The sequence below is a fragment of the Cervus elaphus genome, chromosome 1, assembly GCF_910594005.1.
Source record: "Cervus elaphus chromosome 1, mCerEla1.1, whole genome shotgun sequence".
Lineage (NCBI taxonomy): Eukaryota > Metazoa > Chordata > Mammalia > Artiodactyla > Cervidae > Cervus > Cervus elaphus.
In genome coordinates, this window is record NC_057815.1 from 60,170,833 (window position 1) to 60,193,881 (window position 23,049).

Here is a 23,049-nt window from a genome sequence, read left to right on the forward strand (position 1 = left end):
CTCCAATGTCATAGTCACCTTCTTTATTTGTGATGACTTCCTGCCTCTCGGAGCTCTTAGTCATGCTGGGGAGAAACATCACTCTGGTGAGTGAGTTCATCCTGGTGGGCTTCCCCACTGCCCCCTGGCTGCAGGTCCTGCTCTTCTCCCTCTTCCTTGTGGTCTACTTGCTGGTGGTAATAGAGAATCTTGTCATCATGCTCACTGTCTGGGTCACTGGCTCCCTCCATAAGCCCATGTACTATTTCCTGACTAGCCTGTCCTTCTTGGAGGTCTGGTATGTCTCTGTCACAGTCCCCAAGATGCTGGATGGATTCCTCCTGCAGAGACGGCGCATCTCCTTCCCAGGCTGCATGACCCAGCTGTACTTCTTTATCTCGCTTGCCTGCACGGAGTGTGTACTTCTGGCAGCCATGGCCTATGACCGCTATGTGGCCATCTGCCACCCTCTCAGATACCCGGTCATCATGACCACAGGTTATTGTGTGCAGCTGGTGGCTTTTTCCTATATGAGTGGTTTCATGGTATCTGTAATCAAGGTCTATTTCATTTCACATGTTGCCTTTTGTGGCTCCAATGTCATGAACCACTTTTTCTGTGACATCTCACCAATCCTCAAACTGGCCTGCAAAGACATGTCCACAGCTGAGCTAGTGGACTTTGCTTTGGCTATTGTCATTCTTGTCTTCCCTCTCACCACTACCATCCTCTCCTATGTCTACATTGTCTCCACCATTCTGCGTATACCCTCCACCCAGGGAAGGAAGAAGGCCTTCTCCACCTGTGCATCCCACCTCACAGTAGTCATAATTTATTACACAGCCATGATTTTCATGTATGTTCGGCCCAGAGCTATTGCTTCTTTTAACTCCAACAAACTCATCTCAGCTGTGTATGCAGTCCTCACGCCCATGCTAAATCCATTCATCTACTGTCTGAGGAACCAGGAAGTCAAGAATGCTATCAAAAAGACAGTGGGTGTTGGCCAGTGCTTCCTGCTCAGCTGAGGCCTGCTGCCTTGAGGAGGAGACTGATCCAGCAAGGAAGTCATTCCCACGACACTTATCATTCTGTGCTTTTAGCTTACTCTATAGATCAGAAATCTTTAAAAAACAAATCGCAGCAAGGCAAATGTTTCAAAAAGTCTTAAAAGTAGAAACCACATATTCGAAATGTATGCTTTGAACAATTAGTCTGGATTCTGACTTAAAGCCTGCCACCAGATCAGCTGTGCAATTGAAGTATGTCAACTCACTTGCCACTGTGAAACCTACCACCAGATGCGGCTTAATTGTCACTTGTCACTCACTGAGAGGGTTTTGATATGAGTCTACAAATAACTGATTTATTATAATCTCTGTGCAGTCAAACCTCACTGCTAATGATAATCTGTGTTTTCCACCACTCTCCAGACTGGCATCACTGCCTCGGCTCCGCCTCAGATTCTCAGATGTTAGATTCTCATAAGGAGCACTTGACCTTGATTCCTCACATGCACAGTTCACAGTAGAGTTTGCACTCCTGTGAGAATCTAATGCCGCTGCTGATCTGATGGGAGGTGCATATTAAAGGAATGATTTCCGTGATCCTAGGTGCTTACATCTTCCCCTGCTTAGAAAAGCACCAAATTCCTTAATTTGATATATCTGGTTTCTTTAATTAACAATAACCCCTTGTTGTGTCCCACTGCCTGCCCTTTGTTGCAAAACTCCTCTATATCCTAGCTCTACCCCTCATCTCCTCAGAGCACTTTCTCAGAGCTATCTGAAATGCTGTCTCCCAGCTGCAGACCTCATTTTGCCCAAATAAAATTTGCCTCATTGGGCTTCACTGATGGTCAGTGGTGAAGAATCTGCCTGCCAGTTCAGGGTACAGGCGTTTGATCCCTCATCCAGCAAGATCTCACATGCCTGGAGTGACTACGCCCATGTATCACAACTATTAAGCATTTCTTTTAACACATGCATGAGATACAGGTTTAACTGTTTTCTAGGTCAGACGACGGCTCATCTTACATCAGTCTTTTCCTGATCTGGTTTCCTTCTCTTTTTGAATTTTTATCCAAGTTTCTAGGTATCCATATTTCTTAAATGATCGCTATAAACATAAAACAGTCATTTGAGATAAACTTTCTAGCATTCAACCATGAATCTTTGCTTTCCTATCTGGATTGTATTTCCTTTTAAAGTTTCTCCAATTTTCCTGAGAATGGAAATTGAATATGAGTGAAAAGTCAATATTCAATAGAATATTGACTCATCAATGAGAACTTTTTGAAGAGAGAAAGAGGACAATCTTGTTTAGCAAAGGAAAGATCTACTGAACTTAAGGATTTCCAATCCTTGATCTCTGTTCTGAAAAAGTTTTTAGAGCTGGATGCCACTCTGAGATCAAAATATAATTAAAAACTTTCAAATGTGAATTTGAAAAAAAAATAAGCTTTTAATCACCAAATAAATTGATGCAATTTAGATAAACTCCAGAATTTATGGTGCCCCCAAATTAAACTACAAGGCCATTTGTAGGTACACTAAGCCCATATATTAATTTAAAGACAAAGACTCACTTAAACTGAGACTATTCTATGGGGGGAAAAGTAGAAATAAATGGAAAACAGGATAATAGGAAAACAATATATTTAAAGCTCATTATTATAGAGACCATCTTGACAAACTGATGCTTTTGAATTGATGCTTTTGAACTGTGCTTTTGAACCATGATGTGGGAGAAGACTCTTGAGAGTCTCTTGGACTGCAAGAAGATCCAACCAGTCCATCCTAAAGGAGATCAGTCCTGAATGTTCATTGAAAGGACTTATGCTGAAGCTGAAATTCCAATACTTGGCCACCTGATACGAAGAATTGACTCATTTGAAAAGACCCTGATGCTGGGAAAGATTGAAGGTGGGAGAAGAAGGGGACGACAGAGGATGAAATGGTTGGATGGCATCACCGACTCAATGGACATGAGTTTGAGTAAACTCCGGGAGTTGGTGATGGACAGGGAGGCCTGGCGTGCTGCAGTCCATGGAGTCACAAAGATTTGGACATGACTGAGTGACTGAACTGATCATGACAAAAAATTCTAAAGGCCAGGAAAGAAATTTTGGTTGACACAGAAATGTGTCTCTCGTGCTAATACAATTTAGCATGGTGCTAAGCGTAAACTTGACTAGCATGAGAAACTGAACCTGGAGGAAATACTTCAAGAGGTCCAGTCTAAAGTAGGTAATTTGCAGGTTTAGAGTACATGTTCCAAAACAGATGACCTGGATTTCATGAGGGTTTTAGCATTTGCCCCATCACCTTTCACTCTCTAAATGCCATATTTTAAAAGCAAATTATGTGGTCACCCTAGTTTTATGGACCTGGAACTCAAGACTTGTAATGGGGTTGTCCTGTGTCTACTTAGTTAAATTGAAACTACATTTTCTAGAACTTCCTTCCCTGTGTATTGATAGTTCAAGCTTAGTGTAGACCACAGAGATATCTTGTGTGAGGTTTAGAAGGCAGAGTGGAAGCAGTAGCCATATCCCTTGTATTATTCTTCTATGTAGGAAGTTGATTAGGGACACTATTGCAACTTACAGATGTTATCACTGACTCACCTTGTAGATGTGGGGCAGTGGTTCAGTCGACAACTCCATCAGCTCCCATCCAGCTCCCTTCTTTCACCTTCTCTAACTCATGGGCCAGGAAGGAGTTTACTATTGTAACCAAGGGTGCCAGCTTCCTTTGCAGATTACTTGAATTATCAAAGTCAGGTAATTGGATGACTGGAGGCTGTAAAAGACCAAAACTGTCTTTAGCTCATCCTGATGGATTTGTTTATTATTATCCTCCCACATGTCATGTTCCTCTTACCTCCCCAAGTGCCTGTCCCCATGACTTAGACCCACAGCTAATCACAGAGGAAATAGTCTTATTGCTTCATGAGATCAAATGCCTATAAAATAATAAATTCCATATTCCATAGTATTCAAAATAACAGTTCTGTTTCTTAGATAGAACTCTGATACAATGTTTGATAGACAAGACAATAATTCACATATGGTTGACCCGTGAAACCAAGAGGTCATTTAGAGTAAGAGAACAAAGTAGATGAGGAAGGTTGTACAACAATGCCATAATGAATTACAGTCTGCATGTATGCATAAGGTTTGATGAGCATGCAAAGCCAACAGAAGAGGAGTGCATCCAGGTTTGCAAAGAAGAGAAACTAGAAAACTGCTCTGTCATGAAAGTCAAAGGTATTTTCAAGAAGCAGGAATATTGTCACAGGCTCAGTTAAAAACAAGACAACAGGCCCCAGATTGATTCACATGCTAATCCCACACAGAAAACTGAGACTTAAGTATAGTTTTGGCTTTCACAAAAATGAGTTTAATACCAGTCAATCAGGAATTGCCTGATCAGCACCTGTTAGGCAATCTGCCTGATCATTTTTGCCATTCCCTATAAGGAAAGTGACCTGTAATAACATTATCTGCTTTTTTGCCTAGTTCAGCCTCGTTGTTCCTTTTCCCTTCTGTCTATAAAATCACTTCACTGTATTGTTCTTCAGAGATCCCTTCTGTCTAATAGATTGGACTCTGACCCATACATGGATCACTGAATAAAACCTAAGGGATCTTTAAAATTTACTCTGTTGAGTTTTGTTTTTAACAATTCCTAAGCATAAGGAGAACACTAAAACAAATTTTAAATGCCTTTTTGAGCAATATGAAAGCTACTCATGGCCTTATGCAGAACTGTTTAAGTACATCGACACAGCCAGATATCAGCCAGGAGCGGGAAGGAGAGAATAGAGGGAAGGAGAGAATAGAACGTGAGCAAGTAAAGGGAATGAGCATAGATAATTCCTTCACAAAGTGTCTGGGAAGCCAAGGATGAAGGGAGGGCAATAGATGTAGCTATATAAGGTGGCAGATGAGCATAGTTTTGAAAGAGAGATGTTAGCCTGTGTATGTGAACCCCTCCCAGTGGCAATGAAAGTATTGAGTCCTAACCACTGGACCACCAGGGAATTCCTGATGTTAGCCAATAGCGTTCCAAAGAAAGATGGCAGACTGAACTCACATATTATTCCCTTTCCCTTCAGAGAGTCTGATAAAATAGTAGTAAAAAAAAAAAAAACAAAAACATTTTTAATGTAAATTTATAATGGCGAGAACAGAAGTTCTGTGAGAAGATGGGAGATTTTGAAAATGGATGGAAGATGAATAATGGATAGAGCAGGTAGAGTAAGCCACAGCCCAAGTTGCTCATGGAAGATGAGCAGATTCACCTCTACACAAATATGCACAAGAGAATCAACTGAGTCAGAGGCTCAATGACAACCTATACAAAGAAGAATGTGCTCCCCTACACAGAAAGCCTGGATCCAGGAATCCTGCAATGGGAATTCTATCTCCTCCCCAACACAGTCTTCTAATCTCCAAAACCACAGGGATGGCTGAGAGTGGGAGGGATGATAGAGGAAGAAAGAGAGGAGAAAATCCAGGGAACCTAATCAGGAGACAGCTCACTGTTGCAGCCTTAACATCACCAAATACTACAAATGGGAAATGTCAACTATTGGTGACTTATATATCATAATTTCTTTATTTTTTATAAAGATAAAACAGGTAAATTTTATCTGTTCAAATGCTATAGCCTTTATCTTTCCCAATTCTAACTTGGTTGAAAGGCAGCTGTCACTGGATTGGTGTTTGATAGTTTGTTTCCTTCTCAGAGATGTTCTGAGGTTGATCAATTGTGAAGGAAAGAACAGAGTACAACATCTATTCACATTCGCTCAAAGCCATATTTTAGACAAATGTTTTCTGCTCTAGCCAAAATTCCTACTAACAGTAAAAGTTGGCCTATTTCTGGAAATTGAAAAATGAAACAGAAAATCTGCAATGATTAATAAAGAAGAAGCCAAATAAGAAATGTGAATATCTGTGTAAGACTCTTTTTGAATACTCCATTTAAATGATTGAGACAAAAAAACATTACTTGCAAAGTCATGGTATAGATTCACTTTGGGGAAATGAGAAGCAGGGCAAAATCTGGTCTGGTCCCACTCCTGTAGCACAGAGGGACAACAAAGACATATTCACAAATTGGAGCAAAATTAAGCACAAGATAGTGAAGGAAAGCCTGAAAGGCACAGAACAAGTTATGTAGTCTTTTCCTTCTGGAGGGTCATAGAAGTTCAAATTATAAGTAGAAGAAAAGAGATCCTATTTGCCCAGATTTGATCTTCAGGATTACAATCTGGTTTGAGTATAGACTAAGAAATAGACCATAAAATAAGGGATATGCATTAACCAATACAGTACTGAGCCAGAGAGGTTCAATAATGAATCTAAATAAGTCTGGCTGGAAAAAAAAACAAAAATCCTCATTTTTTTCTTACCATGATTCTGTCACACAGAAGGAGAGGGAAACAAAAAGCAAAGCTTAAATGTTTGATAGGGCTCTGTGCTAGACCCATTAAGCTTGTTACTCTGTTTCCTTTAATGAAACCACTGTACATTATTAGTCACCTCTCCACTCTGTCCCTGTACAGCTGTAGATACTTCAGTTCAGAAAAGGACAGGGAGAAAAATCATCAGTTCATTCAGAAATTATTTCCTGACCACATATTATAATCCAAGACTTCTGCAACTGCAAGCAGAATAAAAATTAATCAAAGAGCATCACATACTTAGTAGGAGTGACAAAGTAAAGACAGATAAATAAAAATTATTAAAAGAATCACACAGCCACTTACAAACTTATCACAAAGATGAGCTCAGATCACAGGCAGAAAGAGAGGGATCTTAAGCAGTTTTCTACAGGTGGATTGTTGGCTAGAAGAAGATACTAAAAATTATATTCAGAATTCATAAGAGCATTTGACAAAATCATTGTAATGATCACTGGAAAGAATAATTTTATAAGGATATGCATTAAATAGCAATTAAAGATTAAAAATAAAGAGAAAATTGCTCACATTTGTGCTATATTACACTTACTAATAGAGTACCAGCAACTAAAATGGCATGCTATTAAGCAAAAATTTGAAGAATTCAATGAAAAAAACAAAAAGAGGCATTAGATAGAAGACAAAGGTAGTACTGCGTGTAAGTACAGAGTGGAGGCGTGTTCAACAAACATGCTGGGAAAAATGGTATGTCATTTAGAAAATTATTTGTTAAATAATTACATATACTTTACATAAAATAAAAGTTGAAATGTACAAAAATCCCATAGAAGTGCAAATATTTTTCAATAACTTATACTATTTTAGTGAGAAAGACCTTGTAATAAAGCCAAAATAAGACACTATTAAGGCAAATATTGACAGATCTGATTTCATATAAATTTCAAACTCTTATACAGCAAAAATAAAGGAAAACAAACCATTCCATTTAAAGATATGACAGAAAAGAAATAATATCTGCAATATATAAAAGACAAACATTGGCCATCCCTTTTACATAATGAATTTATTTAAAAACATGTAAGTAAACATAAAAAATAAGCACAACAAAAGGAAAATGGGTAGATGATTAAAACGCATATCCAAAGAGCTGAAGAAAAAAATATAAATAAATGTATAAATAAATCTTCAGTTCAGTTCAGTTCAGTTCAGTTGCTCAGTTGTGTCCGACTCTTTGTGACTCCGTGAATCGCAGGACGCCAGGCCTCCCTATCCATCACCAACTCCAGGAGTTTACTCAAACCTATGTCCATCGAGTTGATGATGTCATCCTCTGTCGTCCCTTCTTCTCCTGCCCCCAATCCCTCCCAGCATCAGGGTCTTTTCCAATGAGTCAACTCTTCGCATGATGTGGCCAGAGTATTGGAGCTTCAGTTTCAGCATCAGTCCTCCAATGAACACCCAGGACTGATCTTTAGGATGGACTGGTTGGATCTCCTTGCAGTCCAAGGGATTCTCAAGAGTCTTCTCCAACACCATAATTCAAGAGCATCAATTCTTCAGTGCTCAGCTTTTTTCACAGTCCAACTCTCACATCCATACATGACCACTGGAAAAACCACAGCCTTTACTAAACAGACCTTTGTTGGCAAAGTAATGTCTCTGCTTTTTAAAATGCTGTCTAGGTTGGTCATAACTTTCCTTCTAAGGAGTAAGCGTCTTTTAATTTCATGGCTGCAGTCACCATCTGTAGTGATTTTGGAGCCCCCCAAAATAAAGTCAGCCACTGTTTCCACTGTTTCCCAATCTATTTCCCATGAAGTGATCGGACCAGATGCCATAATCTTAGTTTTCTGAATGTTGAGCTTTAAGCCAACTTTTTCACTCTCCTCTTTCACTTTCATCAAGAGGCTCTTTCGTTCTTCTTCGCTTTCTGCCATGAAGGTGATGTCATCTGCATATCTGAGGTAACTGATGTTTCTTCCGGAAATCTTGATTCCAGCTTGTGCTTCATCCTGCCTGGCATTTCACATGATGTACTCTGCATATAAGTTAAATAAGCAGGGTGACAATATACAGCTTTGATGCACTCCTTTCCCATTTTGGAACCCCTCCATCGTTCCATGTCCAGTTCTAACTAAATAGTATGTTAGATGATGACAAGTGTTAAGAAGAAAACAATATAGCAAAGTAGAGGTTAATGAGTGCTGAGCAGAAACAGTTGCTATTTAATGTAGAGTCATCAGGAAAGGCTTTTCCAGGTACAGTACAATATCAGGAAACTGACATAAGGCTTGTGAGACACCATAGGACCAAGTAGTTTTGCTAATAGTGAGATGGGAAACTCTTGGAAATTTCTAAGCAGAGGAGTGACATTTTACTCTATTTAAAAGGGTCACTCTCCACACTGTGTGGAGAAGGGAGTGAGAGATGACGGGGTAGTGTACAACAACAATACAGGGGAGTAAGTTAGAAGACTATTGCAACAATCCAGGACAGAGAGAAAAGCAGCTTGTATTAGGATGGTGCTTAGTGCTACACATGGTCTATGGCCTGATTCAGGATGTATTTTGATGGCAGAACCAATAAGACTTGCTTGCTCTGGATATGTAAACCAGTTGTCTGGGATAATCAGTTTGAAAGTTCAAAAACATTCCCCTAAAATGGTATCCCAAATTACATCAATTCCAAGTCACTACTTGACCAAACTTAACAAAAATCTTGGATCAGCTTGCTCCTCAAATATGAACCCAAAAGCAAAGAGTACCTTTAACAGTTAGTAAATCACTTCTAATGGTCTAGTATTCACTAGTGATACCAGAATTCAGCTGAATCCCTTTCCAGCCCTGATGGGTTATTGGCTCTTTCTAGTATCACTGCGGAGGTCTGGCTAAATTCTTTTTCCCTCAATTTATTCAGAATAAGGCTAGAATTTTTCAAGGAGAACTTAAGTTTAAAACTGGCAGTACTAAAAGAAACAAAACAGTCTGCAGAAAACATGTTACAAAGAACATTCACTAATCATTTAACTGATGTTCATGTTAAAAACAAACATTTCTTGGAATGGAAAGAAAACTGATGAATGAAACCAAAAATCTATTCTCTATAGTGGGGGTTGACCTGGAGTAACAGGACGTAGCTATGGGGGGGAATGAACTTGTTTGTGAATCTGATTTTGATTCGATGGGATTGCTTTAATGCCTTCATTAGTTTATACGCTTACTGAAATCTTAACATACATAGAAAATGTGCTTGCACTGTGAGAGATTCCGAGGTGGAACAGACACAGACTCTATCAAATCTGTAGACCCAGAACATGACAATAGAGAAGATGCAGTGGAACAGACACAGAGTCTATCTAATCTGTAGATTCAGAGTATGACAACAGAGAAGATGCAGGCACTCCTACAAGGCCCAGGAGAGGAATGCAAAAACACACACTTACATAGAAATACTCAGAGGTTCAAATTAAACACTAGAAGGAACTCTGCTGCTGAAGCCACTCCACTTGATGTTTCTTATTCTGACAGATTTGATTTTCAAACAAATTTCATGCTGGGGAAATGAATTCACATGTGAATGTATGCTTTAGGCCAAGCACTGGGTGAGATTAATCTACCTTATTTTTCTTTTAAATATTTTTATTTATTTATTTGGTTGCACTGAGTCTTAGTCACAGCACGAGGGATCCTTAGCTGCAGCATCTGGGGTCGAGTTCCCTGATCAGGGATTGAACCTAGGCCTCCTGCATTGGGAGCCCAGAGTCCCAGGCACTGAACAGTAAGGAAACCCCTAACCTACCTTATTTTGTCCTCATCAATGTTGTGTGAGTGGATGGTGCTACAGGCACAAATTCATTCCACCACTCACCTGCTTCTCTCCGTGTAGGTCACCCTCTCCACACTCAAGATGTAAGCAACTACAGCTAGAAACTGTTGGATCCTGGACTGAAACTAACAACTGACATTTAAACTTTTGCTTACTGGAAAACACCTACAGTTTTATTCTCAAATTAAGGAAAGATGTCTTATTAGAAGTACATCATGCCAGCAACTCTTATACCTCCTTTGTGTCTCATGTCAACTCACTGAAATATTCTCACATACAACTGGGGAAACAAACTCAGATAGATAGGTAATTTCCTTATCCAATCATCACACACTTTGCTCGCCTATATGTTTCATGTACGATGTCTGAGATATGAAGATGAATAAGACAAATCTCCCACACTGGAAGGAACACAGACAGGTGGGATGTATGAAGTTTGGGAGATGGGAGAAATGAGGCAGGCAAGCAGCAATGACCAAGCAGCGGACTGTGACAGGAGCGTCGTCAGAGTGGAGTAGGTCCTCGGAGAGCTCAGCACAGGCAGCCCAGTAAGGTCCGAGAAGGAAGAATGTTGCCCCAGTACACAAAGGACGTTGTGGCCATCCAGCCAGCAGTCATTGCAGTAACCCCCAACTGTGCACCCTGAAAGGATTCAGGATAGAGAAAAGCAGGGTACTCAGTCACTGAGGTGCTTATTAAAGGAATTACTTCAATGAGTCTAGACTCTTGGTCTTTTTATACAAAGAAAAGCACAAAATTCACTAACTTGAGATGTCTGGTTTTTCTTGAATCTTTTGATGTCTTGACTACATGGTCTTTGTGGCAAAAATTCGTATATAATCCTGGCTCCATCCTTACCTCTCCAGAGTAGTCTCTTAGAGTTATCTGAGAGGCTATGTCCTATGCTTAAGTCCTCTGTTTTAGCCACCAAATGAAACATAACTCCTGACATTTAGGTTGTATTTTTTTTTTTCAGTCAAAAACAGCTAATTCAGGGGGAAAAGGGTCTTTTATGGGAAATAAAAATAACAAGTTTAATTAACTCTGGGAGTATGCTTCTCTCTTTTGTCCTTGGGTGACTTAGGAACTAGAGAAATAAAGCAATTAAACAAATACTCTATTGTGCCCTTGTCTCTTCCCAAATTCTTTCCCTTTCCTGTTCTGTTCTGTTCATTCCCCAACACTCTTCCCTGGTGGCTCAGTGATAAAGAATCTGCCTGCCAATTCAGGAGGCACAGATTCGATCCCTGAGTCCGGAAGATCCCTTGGAGAAGAAATTGGCAACCCATTCCAGTATTCTTGCCTAGGAAATCCCACGGACGGAGGAGCTTGGAGGGCTACAGTCCATGGGGTCCCAAAGGGTCAGACTCAGCTTAGTGACTAAACAACTACGCGGCATTTCATTCCTAACACACACACATGAACATGTCTTCCATCTCAGTAATTTTAACACCCAGGAAATGCAATATCAATAAATAAGCAAGCAAGCAGTATTTCTTTGAATCAGCAGAAATTTTCTAAAGATAAAAGCCAATATAGAAGTGAAACCAGTGTTTTACTTTCTGTTTCAAGTATAAAATCAGGTCTTTTACCACAGAGGCAGCTGAAGTCTAGGCTGAAGATTCAGACAGCAAACTATCAGACTTAGGGAAGAAATCTACTCTACTTTCTCCTTAATATCATTGGAGCAAACCAAGACAGGAACTTGGCCTCAAGGAGACAGGTAGGTGAAGGAACAGGAGAGAAATGGGGCACACAGAGAGAAACAACAACATATTCAGACTCTAAAATAGAAACAAAATTTGATGAAAATAAGCATGAGAAGAACCAGAGACACAGGCAGGTTAAGGTATGCTAAGAACACAAATATGAATCTAACACTCTCATTGCTTCAATAAACAGCTCCAAAACTGGGGGAAAGCTAGTACATTATTGAAACAATTAAACAATTTGGCAATTTCTGTTGACAAAAAGAAATAAATCTAGATTTAAGTAAAAAGAAACTTTATTTGAAAGAATTATTGCAATAAAGGGAAAGAGACTATATTGTAAACAGAGAAAACAATCCAAACTCTGAACTGCAAGCATCTCAAAGGTCAGGCAGAAAGAAATTTTCTTTTATGGGAAAGGGTCAACAAGAACTTAGTATAGTGGAAGGGGGATACTCAGGGAATGTTTTATTCTTAGGAGGGATCATTAAGGAAGAGTTTTATGCTGGGTCAGGAGGCGGGTGGGTCAACGTTGCAGGGACTATAGAAAGGAGAAAAGCTTAACTTAAGAGAAGTTCTTCTAAAGTTCTTCTAGAGAGAAGCTTTAGTTTCAAGCACTTTTTAATTGGTTAGTGGGGAAAAACATCTCAGGTAATCTTTTGTGAGGAAATGAATGGGAATTTAAAGGGTCTGTATCTGCCCCCATTTTAAATGAAAAAGGGAGACTTATCTCAGGTGAGTCTTATCTAAGTTATGGTGGTTCTTTGAGGCAAGTTGTTTCTCAGACTACAAAAGTACGAATGGATTTCTTCAATAACCCCTGCTTTTCCAGGAATAAAGGACTCAGCAAAAGTTTAACATAGCAACTCTTACATGAATCATAATAACAATGTTAAATTTTTGCTGAGTCCTTTATTCCTGGAAAGCAAGGGTTGTTAAAGAAACAACCTAGACAAACCTAGACAGCATATTAAAAAGCAGAGGCATTACTTTGCCAACAAAGGTCCGTCTAGTCAAAGTTATAGTTTTTCCAGTAGTCATGTATGGATGTGAGAGTTGGGCTATAAAGAAAGCTGAGCGCCGAAGAATTTATGCTTTTGAATTATGGTGTTGGAGAAGGCTCTTAAGAGTCCCTTGGACTGCAAGGAGATCAAACCAATCAATCCTAAAGGAAATCAGCCCTGAATATTCATTGGAAGGACTGATGTTGAAGCTGAAGCTCCAATACTTTGGCCACCAGATGCAAAGAACTGACTCATTGGAAAAGACCCTGATGCTTGGAAAGACTGAAGGCTGTAGGAGAAGGGGACGACAGAGGATGAGATTCTTTAATGGCATTACCGACTCAATGGACATGAGTTTGAGCAAGCTCTGGGAGTTGGTGATGGAAAGGGAAGCCTGGCATGCTCCAAGGAGTCGGACACAACGGAGCAATTGAACTGATACTGATGCTAAATACAGAGAAGATGGGAAGTAACTGGATCTGGAAGAATAAAGGAAGGCTTCACAAATAAGGAGAAACTTGAATTGGGTTAGAAGTATAGCATATTGGAAAGCACTCATGTAATATAATATTATAGGGGAAGAAAAAATTTCCCTTCTTTCCTTCTAGATTTTTTGTCTGGTCTAACAATTGAACTGATATAAGACAGATTAACAAGAGAAAATAAAATTTAATTAGATGTCTATGGGAGCCCACCAAAACATGAAGGCTCAAAAGTAGCTAGAAAATCGAGGTTTATATAACATCCTGAGCTAAAGAGGGGGGTAGGGATCTGAGGCTTCAATGAGAAAGAATGCAATTCACCAAAAGACGAGAAAAGCAAATGTTTGGCAAACAGAATTTTCAATGCCATGGAGATAATCTTTCTGATATACAAAGTCATCTCTGGTAAGAGCTCTCTTTCTGGTAGAGGAGCTCATATAAATTCATCTAGGTAGATAAAAGAGAGGTAAAAAGCTTTTTGACAGCCGCTGAGTATTACCTGCATTCTGTCAAAACAATCCCCAGGACAATGTGATACATCATGCAGTGGTGTACTCTGCACTCCTTCAAAAGACAGAGTTAAGAAAACTGTGAATTTGAGGAAAGATGACAGAATGCAGTTTTTAAGGGAAGAAAGTGAACTAGAAGGTAAGAAAAAGAAAGAGTGGTTATAAAAGGAATTATGTTGACTGTTGCCACACAAGAGGTCTTAAACGCCAGGGCCAAGTAATATGATGACAATTATAACAGTAAATAATACAATTTGTTGCTTTTTTTAATCTTTAAATTGTTTACTCTTTATTCTAAGAGTGTAACATACTCATATGAGTATAACATAACATTATATTATATAAGGCTTCCTGGACAGGATGGCAGAACAGAAGGACCGACTCACACGAGAACACCAAAATCACAATGAATTGATGAACAACCATCAATAAAGAAAGGTTGGGACCTACCAAAAAAGCTATTCTTTTTTGTCTTCCAAAGACATAAAGAAGGAATTCAACGAGATGGTAGGAGGGGCCCACTCATGATATAATCAAATCCCATACCTGTCTGAGTGGGCAACCCACAAACTGGAGGATAATTATATCACAGGAGTTCTCTCACAGAGTGAGAATTCTGAGTCCACATCAGACTCCACGCCTCGGGTTCAGATGTTGGGAGGAGAAGCCCTCAGGGCATTTGGCTTTGAGGCCAGTGGGGCTTGACTGCAAGAGTTCCACAGGACAAGGGGAACAGAGACTACACACTTGACGGGTGCACACAAGGTCTCATGTGTACCGGGAACAAGAACCGTGACTTCATAGGAGGCTAGGCCAGACCTACCTGCTGGTTTTGGCGTGTTGCAGAAAGAGGGTCTCCTTCCAGGGACCAGGAGTGAGCTCTTATCTAACACTTGGAAATGCATTGAGACACATTTGCAGGCAAAGCAAGAGACTTAATTGGGAAGAGGCACCTGGGTGGATAGCAAGAGGGTAAGGGAATCCAGGACTGCTCTGCCAGTCTTGGGTTTTATGGTGATGGTTTTATGGTTTTATAGTTTCTGGGTTGCCTCTAGCTAATCATTCTGACTCAGTCCTTCCTGGTGGTCCAAGGATTACTCAGCTAAGATGGATTCCAGCAAGGAGAATTCTGGGATGTTGTTACAGTAACATTACATATAATGTTATAATACCTACATAGGTATTTCATACATGCAATATCTAGAGCAATTATTTTAAAAACTATATGAAATAGTATACTCAAATCCATTACAAAGTAAAATGAAACTAGCTGCATTAAATGTGAATAGTCTAAATAAACCAATTAAAAGAGATTAGCAACATGAGTTAAAACAGCAGCAAGAACTATACTGTTTACAAGAAACTCATCCCAACATAACAGCATAGGTAATTTGAAATTAAAAAGATGAAAAAAAATACATTAGGTAAGAATTAAATTTTTTAAAGTAGGAATGTCTATACTAAAATAATGTAAAAAGCAGAGACATTACTTTGCCGACAAAGGTCCATCTAGTCAAAGCTATGACTTTTCCAGTAGTCATGTATGGATTTGAGAGTTGGACTATAAAGAAAGCTGAGCACTGAAGAATTGGTGCTTTTGAACTGTGGTGTTGGAGAAGACTGTTGAGAGTCCCTTAGACTGCAAGGATATCCAACCAGTCCATCCTAAAGGAAATCAGTCCTGAATATTCATTGGAAGGACTGATGCTGAAGCTGAAGCTCCAATACGTTGGCCACCTGATGCAAAGAACTGACTCGTTGGAAAAGACCCTGATGCTGGGAAAGATTGAAGGCAGGAGGAGAAGGGGACGACAGAGGATGAGATGCTTGGATGGCGTCACTGACACAATAGACATGAGTTTGAGCAAGCTCCAGGAGTCAGTGATGGACAAGGAAGCCTGGCGTGCTGTAGTCCACGGGGTTGCAAAGAGTCAAGACACAACTAAGTGGCTGAACTGACTGAAACTTGAATTTAGAATAAAATTTACTATGCAACAAAGAAATTATATAAGAACTAAAGGCCAAGCAAGAAGATAACAGCAATTCTAAATGTGTATGCTCAAAACAGAGCATCATTTTAGAAAAAGTAGTAGAGTTGAAAGGACAAGTAGACAAATAAACAATTTTGGTTGGAAAATTTCAATGGTTCTCTCTTAACTGGAAGATACTATATGAAATAACTAGACAGAAAATCATCAATAATATAGAATAACTCCACAATAAAATAGAATAAACAACAATATCTTATAGACATTTATAGAAGACCAAACAACAGTAGAATACATTAAGTTTTCAAGCACCAATAGAACATTTACATAGACCATATCCTGTGTCATAAAGCAAGCTTTAAAACATTTAAAGAATTCAAGTCATACAGCCCAAAATGGAATCAAACTAAAAAATCAATGACAGAAAGAAATCAGAAAAATATCAAAACATTTTGAAATTAAACAGCACACTTTGCAATTACTCATGGATCAGAGGGCTTCCCAGATGGCGCTAGTGGTAAAGAACCTGCCTGCCAATGCAGGAGACATAGAGACCCAGGCTGGATCCCTGAGTCAGGAAGATCCCCTGGAGAAGGACATGGCAACCCACTCCAGTATTCTTGCATGGAGAATCCCTTGAACAGAAGAGCCTGACTGGTTACAGTCCATAGGATTGCAGAGTTGGACATGACTGAAGTGACTTAGCATGCACAGCATGAATGCAGAGGACATCTCAGAGAAAATTTTAAAATATTTAGAAGAACAAAACTGAAAAGACAATGTATACAAATTTGTAAGATACAACTAAAGCAGTTCTCAGAGGGAAATTCAAAGCACTAAATGCTCATAAAGAAAAGACAACATATCTAAAATAATTTATCTAACTTCTTTCCTTAAGAAACTAGAAAAAGTAAAATAAAATAAACTTAAGCCAAGCAGAAGGAAGGAAAAAATAAAATAAGAGCAGAAAACAAAGACATGTAAAAGAGTGAAACAGTAGAAAATTACATTAATAAAACAAAAATTTGGTTCTTTGAAAAATCAATAAAATTGATAAAATTTAACAAGATTGACAAGGATAGAAAACAGAAGACACAAATCACTAATATCAGGAATGAAACAGGATATCACAATAGATCTTGTAGTACAGAAAAGAAAAGGTTTTATTGTCATAAATTTGACAAGTTAGAAGAAAGGGACAAATTCTTCCAAAATTAAAAATTACTAAAGCTCTAAAAAGATGAACTAGAAAATCTGAATAGTCTAATGATAATTTTAAAATGAATTTATAAAGTAAAATATGACAAATAAGAACCATTCAATGAAGAATTAACAACAATTTCTCAAACTGTCTTTAGAAAATAGAAGATGAAGGAATACTTCTCATTTTATGGAGTTAATATTACCTTGATAACAAAACCAGAAACATACACATAAAAAGGAAACTCCATACCGGTATCTTCTATTAACCTAAATGCAAAAAAACTCCACAAAGTTTTAACAAATCAAATCTAATAATGCATATAAAAGAGTAATATACCACAATGTAATCCACTGTATGGTTAAGTCAATAAAGAAAAATTATATAATCTTATCAGTTGATACAGAAAAAGCATTAGACAAATTCAATCCTCATTCTTAAAAAAAAAGTCAATATTCTAAAAAGAGAGGGAAACTCCTCAAACTAATAAAAAGCATCTACAAAAAAATACACTGCTAACCTCATGACCAATGGTAAAAAAAACCCTGAATATATTTCTTCTAACATCAGAAACAAGATCAGGATGTTCACTCCAACCACTTTTATTCAAATTTTACTAGAAGTTCTAGCCACTGGAATAAGGCAAAACAAAAACAAAAACAAAAAAAAAAAAAAAAGGAGAAAGAAAAAGCATATTAACTATAAGGGAAAAATAAAACTGTGTCTATTGTAGAAAACATGATTATCTAGACAAGAAATCTGAAAGAATCTACAAAAAGAAAATCCTCCTAGAATAAATGAGTTCAGTATGGTTATAGAAAATCAACAAGTAAAAATTAATTTTACTTCTATATATGTATAAGAAACAAGTATAATCTGAAATTTAAAATAAAATGTCATTTGCAATTGTCCCAAAGGAAAACAAAATACATATTAATCTAACAAACCATAGAAAAGATATGTCTGATGAAAATTTTTAAATGCTAGTGAGAGGGCTCCTTTGGTGGCTTAGTGGTAAAGAATCTGCCTGCCAATGAGGAAGACACGGGTTCAATACCTGGTCAGAGAAGATCCCACACACCACAGAGCAGCTAAGACTGTGCTACAGCTACTGAGCCTGTGCTCTAGAGCCCGGGAGCCACAAACGCTGAGCCCGTGAGCCACAACTAGAGGCCTCGTACCCTAGAGGCCATGCCCCGCAGTCAGATGAGAGAAGCCACCGCAAGGAGAAGCCACTGCACTGCAACTAGAGCAGCACCCACTCTCCGTAACTAGACAAGAGCTGGCACAGCAGTGAAGACCCAGCACAACCGAAAAACAAAAACAAAAAAGAAAATGCCAGTGAGAGAAACTCAGCTATCAGCTACCTTCTGATTTCCTGAGCTCTCAAAAAGGCCTTTGTAACCCCTGATCTCCTTCTAAAGTATCCTTATCTCCCAATCCATCTAATCCTAACAGAAATCAGTGCAGCTCCAGCACTTCATCTTTCTACAGGTTTCATTGGCACAGCCAAACCATACTGAAACACCAGGAGAAATGCACAATTTTCTCTGTGCCAAAATAGCACCTTAACATTTTATGGTTAGCTTAAGAATAGTACTCTCACATTGCATTATGATATTTTAGTTACTATTATGTTTTTCTCTGGACTGTAAGCAGCTCAGGAGAGGGACTGTGTTTTGTAATTCTTTTTATCTGTCCCAGTACCTACACTTGGCATACAGTAGAAGTAGATAATCAATATATTTGAATATAATTACTGAGCAAAATGTTTATTTAGAGAAAGGGGATTTCATCACACCATAATCTGTGACAGTTTGAATATTATCATTTTTCATTTTGTGTGGAAGTTCAAGGGATAGTGATTGATTATATAGGGGAGTATGCATATGACCAAGAATAAGTAAAATTAAGATTTTGAGACACCCTGTTACTCATGCATGTAACCATGGGTATTTTGTTCAATGTCTGCCAGTTTGTAAGCAATATAGATCCAATTAAATTCATATTTTCTGAATATTTTTGGTGTATGCTATTATAGCACTCCCTATGCTTGACTTGATTCCTGTTATCTCAGTTGCAATTACGTATGAAATTTATTTTGTTTAATGTCAGTTTTTCCATTAGATTAAGTTTCACAAACACTGGAACAAGTCTTTTCTGTTCAATTTTTTTCCTATGTCTAATAGTAAGTGTTCAATGATTTTTTTAAAAAAATAAAATCATAATCTTTTCACTCTTATCCACTTACTGGTATATGTTCATATCAAACAAACCTGGTATCTCTCTTTCTCAAAGGTGTGTATCTAAGTAACTAAATTATTGCTCTTACCCACCTTTATCTTTCTACCTTCAGTAGTATCATTGCTAGATTTCTTCATTATCTCTATAGCCTCCAGGCAAAACTGAATCCATTTTATTCTATTTCTTCTGATTACGTTTGTTAATCTAATTTCTTTGGGATACAGAACCTCCAATTTTCAGCATCAGCATTTAGCAGGTTGTATGAGTTCAAGCTATTTTTTTTTAAGTGGCTATATAAACAGCCCCAAACCCCACAGGTAATTTGGAGAGCTGCTTCAAATCTGGCTTTCTGAGAATAATTCTGATCATCAACACCTAACCTGAAATACTTTCCTACCTAAATAAAGTCCCAGGACTTATTCTTTGGTGAGTAACATCCTTGTTCTTGTCCTAATATCTTCCATCTCTGTGTTCTTCTTTTGCCTATAAAACACATTCCATTTTAAATACCTCATAAGTGGGATCATACTGCATTTGTCCTTCTGTGATTGGCTTCTTTCACTCAGCATAATATCCATGCTGTCACCTCTGACAGGTTTCCTACATTTTTAAGGCTGAATAATATTTCACTGTATACATATACCATATTTTCTTTATCCATTTATCTATTGATGGACATTAGGTTGCTTCCACATCTTTGCTACTGCAAACAATGTTGCACAATCCCACATATATGAAGTAATTAAAATAGACAAATTCATAGAAACAGAGAATAGAATAATGATTTTCAGGGGAAAGGGAAGAGAAAATGGAGAGTAACTGTTCAACAAGTTTAAGATTTCACTTAGGCAAGATGAATAAGTCCTAGAGATCTGCCATTCAACACTGTGCCTGCAGTTCATATACATAAAATTATACATAATTTTCATATACATAAAAATTATGTATCATATACATAAAAATTTGTTAGAGAGTAGATCTCATGTTTTCTTACCACAATATGAACACACACACACACACCCATTCCAGAGATATCTTCAGCTATATGCCTCAGGGTGTAAATCCATATTGTGGGTCCTATATGTCTCTAGATATTTACAAAGAAATTCAATCACACCAACAAAGCTGTAATCTACTATATATATCATATACTTGACATTTTAATAAACATTGGTTCAATTTATACTTCTAGTCTTTGCTCATCATTACTGAAAAAGGAACTTTTCCTTCAAATCTTATCTTGTGATCCAAAGTTTTAGCTTTCTTTCCTAGATTTGTGTCATTTGTCAAATTGGATAGCATGTCATTTTATTGGATTCATATATTAGTAGAAACACTAGGTTGGATAAGATCTAGAAAAATAATATGGTAAGTAATTAGATACTTGAGTTTGAAGCAACATCAAATAGTCAATAATGTTTGATAAATCTGCCATATTATAACTATGTTGTTATGAATTCTATACTTCTGCCACCTCTACATGTAACAGAAGAGACTCAGTTCTTTGATTAAAACAAGTTACTTACCTATTATATATGCCTGCATTTATCTAATATAATGGATCTGATATAATGGTTAACAACCACATTGTAAAAATAAAAGATTAATTTGGAAATCATAGCTTTCTAGTAAATTCTTTTTAATTTCAGAAATTATTATTTTTTATTAATCCATGTGCTATTTGTTAGGTATTTTCATCATTTTTACACTACACCTTATTGAATCTTTTCTTCCAAACAAAATAAATATGTTATATATCACATTACATAGCAAAAAGTGCTAAGGTAGAAAAGTAAGAAAGGGAAGTGAAGAAGGTAATATCAAACATGGGATGGCAATTTTAATAAGATGATTAAAAAGACCTTGCTAAGAAAGCTATATTTCAAGAAAGACCTAAAGGACTTGAAAGAGGGAGTCTTTCAGTTGTCTAAATAAAGGGCATTCTAGACAAAGTTAACAGCAAGCCTAAAATTCCTTGGGAGAGAATATGCCAAATGTTTGTAGAGGAAGCAATAATTTTAGGGAAGAACCTGATATCACTCTATTGTCTGACTTAATGTTCCACAGGGCAAGACAAAAAGGATTCAGAGTTGGAGAGAGATAAGAGATATACTCAAAAGGAGGCTTTTCAATTGTATGAGAGTTAATGTGCAGAGGTATTGTGTTCAACTGCACTCAGGTGCTTCTTGTTGTAATAAGTATTAGCAGAGATAAAGAACATATTGAGATTAATCTTTTCATGTTTAAGGCAGATGAGGATGGCAATGTGAATTTGAGAAGCTAAGGAGAGTTAAAGAGATAGTTCCAAGACAACACAGTGGTCTGGTATGCCTTCTTTACTCCTGTAGATGAAGGAAGGCATGGAGGCCAGGAGTATAGAAAGTTCTACTCCATGTATGTGGAGACCAAGTTTATTCTGGGGATCCTGACCACTGATGTAGGAATCAGACCTCTCCAGTTCTAGGTTCCAGAAAATCAATTGTTGGAACTACATTTTAATTTAAATATTTATCATTCTAATAATTTATACTTCTAAAAGCTCATAATGGTATTTTATTATAATTTGTTTCCTACTTCTCAGTGTGATGTAAAGATATTACTTATTATTCCTAACATGTTTCTTAATCATACTATAGAATAGATCACTTATTGGAAATTTTCCTGTGTGTGTTCATTCCATTCATGGACTACAGATTCAATTGTTGATTCAATCATGGGTCTTCTAATGTTAGTCTGTTTCTTATTTAGTTGCCTCCATTTCTTGGATTATTCTAATCATTAATTATTTCTTATTTTTATCTGATCATTATTATATAAAGCAATTTTATATGCAATTTTAATTTTATATATTATATACATTGCTTCATATAATAATATTGTCTCAATATTATTTGAGACAAAATTTCTAGATTTTTCTAAATTTCAGCCACTAATCTTTCCTATCCTACTTGTCTTTTAAATCACTAATAGATTCGGCCCAATGTCTTCAAAGAAGTTGACACATGAGCGATTGGCAAATTCTCTGCAATAACTTCTTGATGAAGAATTGAAGAAGTTTAAGAGTAAACTCACCTATGTTGATTTGCAAAAAAAATTTAAGAATATTCCCGGGGGAAAATTATGGAAGCTGATACTAAAGACCTTGCTCAAATCCTACTCCAACATTATGTGTCAGATTATGCTGTAAAAGTTACCACAAAAATCCTGAAAAAAATTCATCACAGATGTACGACTGAGATGCTTTTAGAGGAAATCCTCAAAGGTGAGTCAGAGCCCCAGATTTTCTGCAACTCTTGCTATTGTCTCATTAAATTGCCCCTAACTTAATTTAATCTACTCACCAAAGCACTGTAGCTTTTTATATCTCATCACATAGAACAAAAGTGAAAGTGAAAGTTACCCAGGTGTGTCCAACTCTTTGTGACCCCATAGAATTCTCAAGGCCAGAATACTGGAGTGGGTAGCCTTTCCCTTCTCCAGGGGATCCTCCCAACCCAGGGATTGAACCCAGGTCTCCCACATTGCAGGCAGATTCTTTTACCAGCTGAGCCACAAGGGAAGCCCACATAGAACAAAGACTGCCTCAAAAAAACCCATTTTTAAAAAGTTAAATGTTTATTATATTAGCGTAGACTTTTCAATTATCATCCATTTTAAATGGTAAATTGTCCTC

General features: G+C 37.6%; 3 protein-coding genes across 3 annotated transcripts in view; 2 read left to right on the plus strand and 1 right to left on the minus strand.

The window, feature by feature from the left end:
* Nucleotides 1-23,049, plus strand: part of LOC122694965 (interferon-induced very large GTPase 1-like) — a 1,416,129-nt gene that overhangs the window by 403,082 nt on the left and 989,998 nt on the right. The window lies entirely within an intron of this gene.
* Nucleotides 1-23,049, minus strand: part of LOC122695260 (zinc finger protein 215-like) — a 462,760-nt gene that overhangs the window by 42,358 nt on the left and 397,353 nt on the right. The gene's annotated exons all lie outside the window — the stretch shown is intronic.
* On the plus strand, nt 63-1,007 carry LOC122695088 (olfactory receptor 6-like). The gene has a single exon (XM_043904575.1). The coding sequence runs from the start codon at nt 63-65 to the stop codon at nt 1,005-1,007; it is 945 nt and encodes a 314-aa protein (XP_043760510.1).

What these genes read in the sequence shown, in the direction of transcription:
- LOC122695088 (XM_043904575.1), top strand. Translation starts at nt 63, where the DNA reads ATGCTGGGGAGAAACATCACTCTGGTGAGTGAGTTCATCCTGGTGGGC.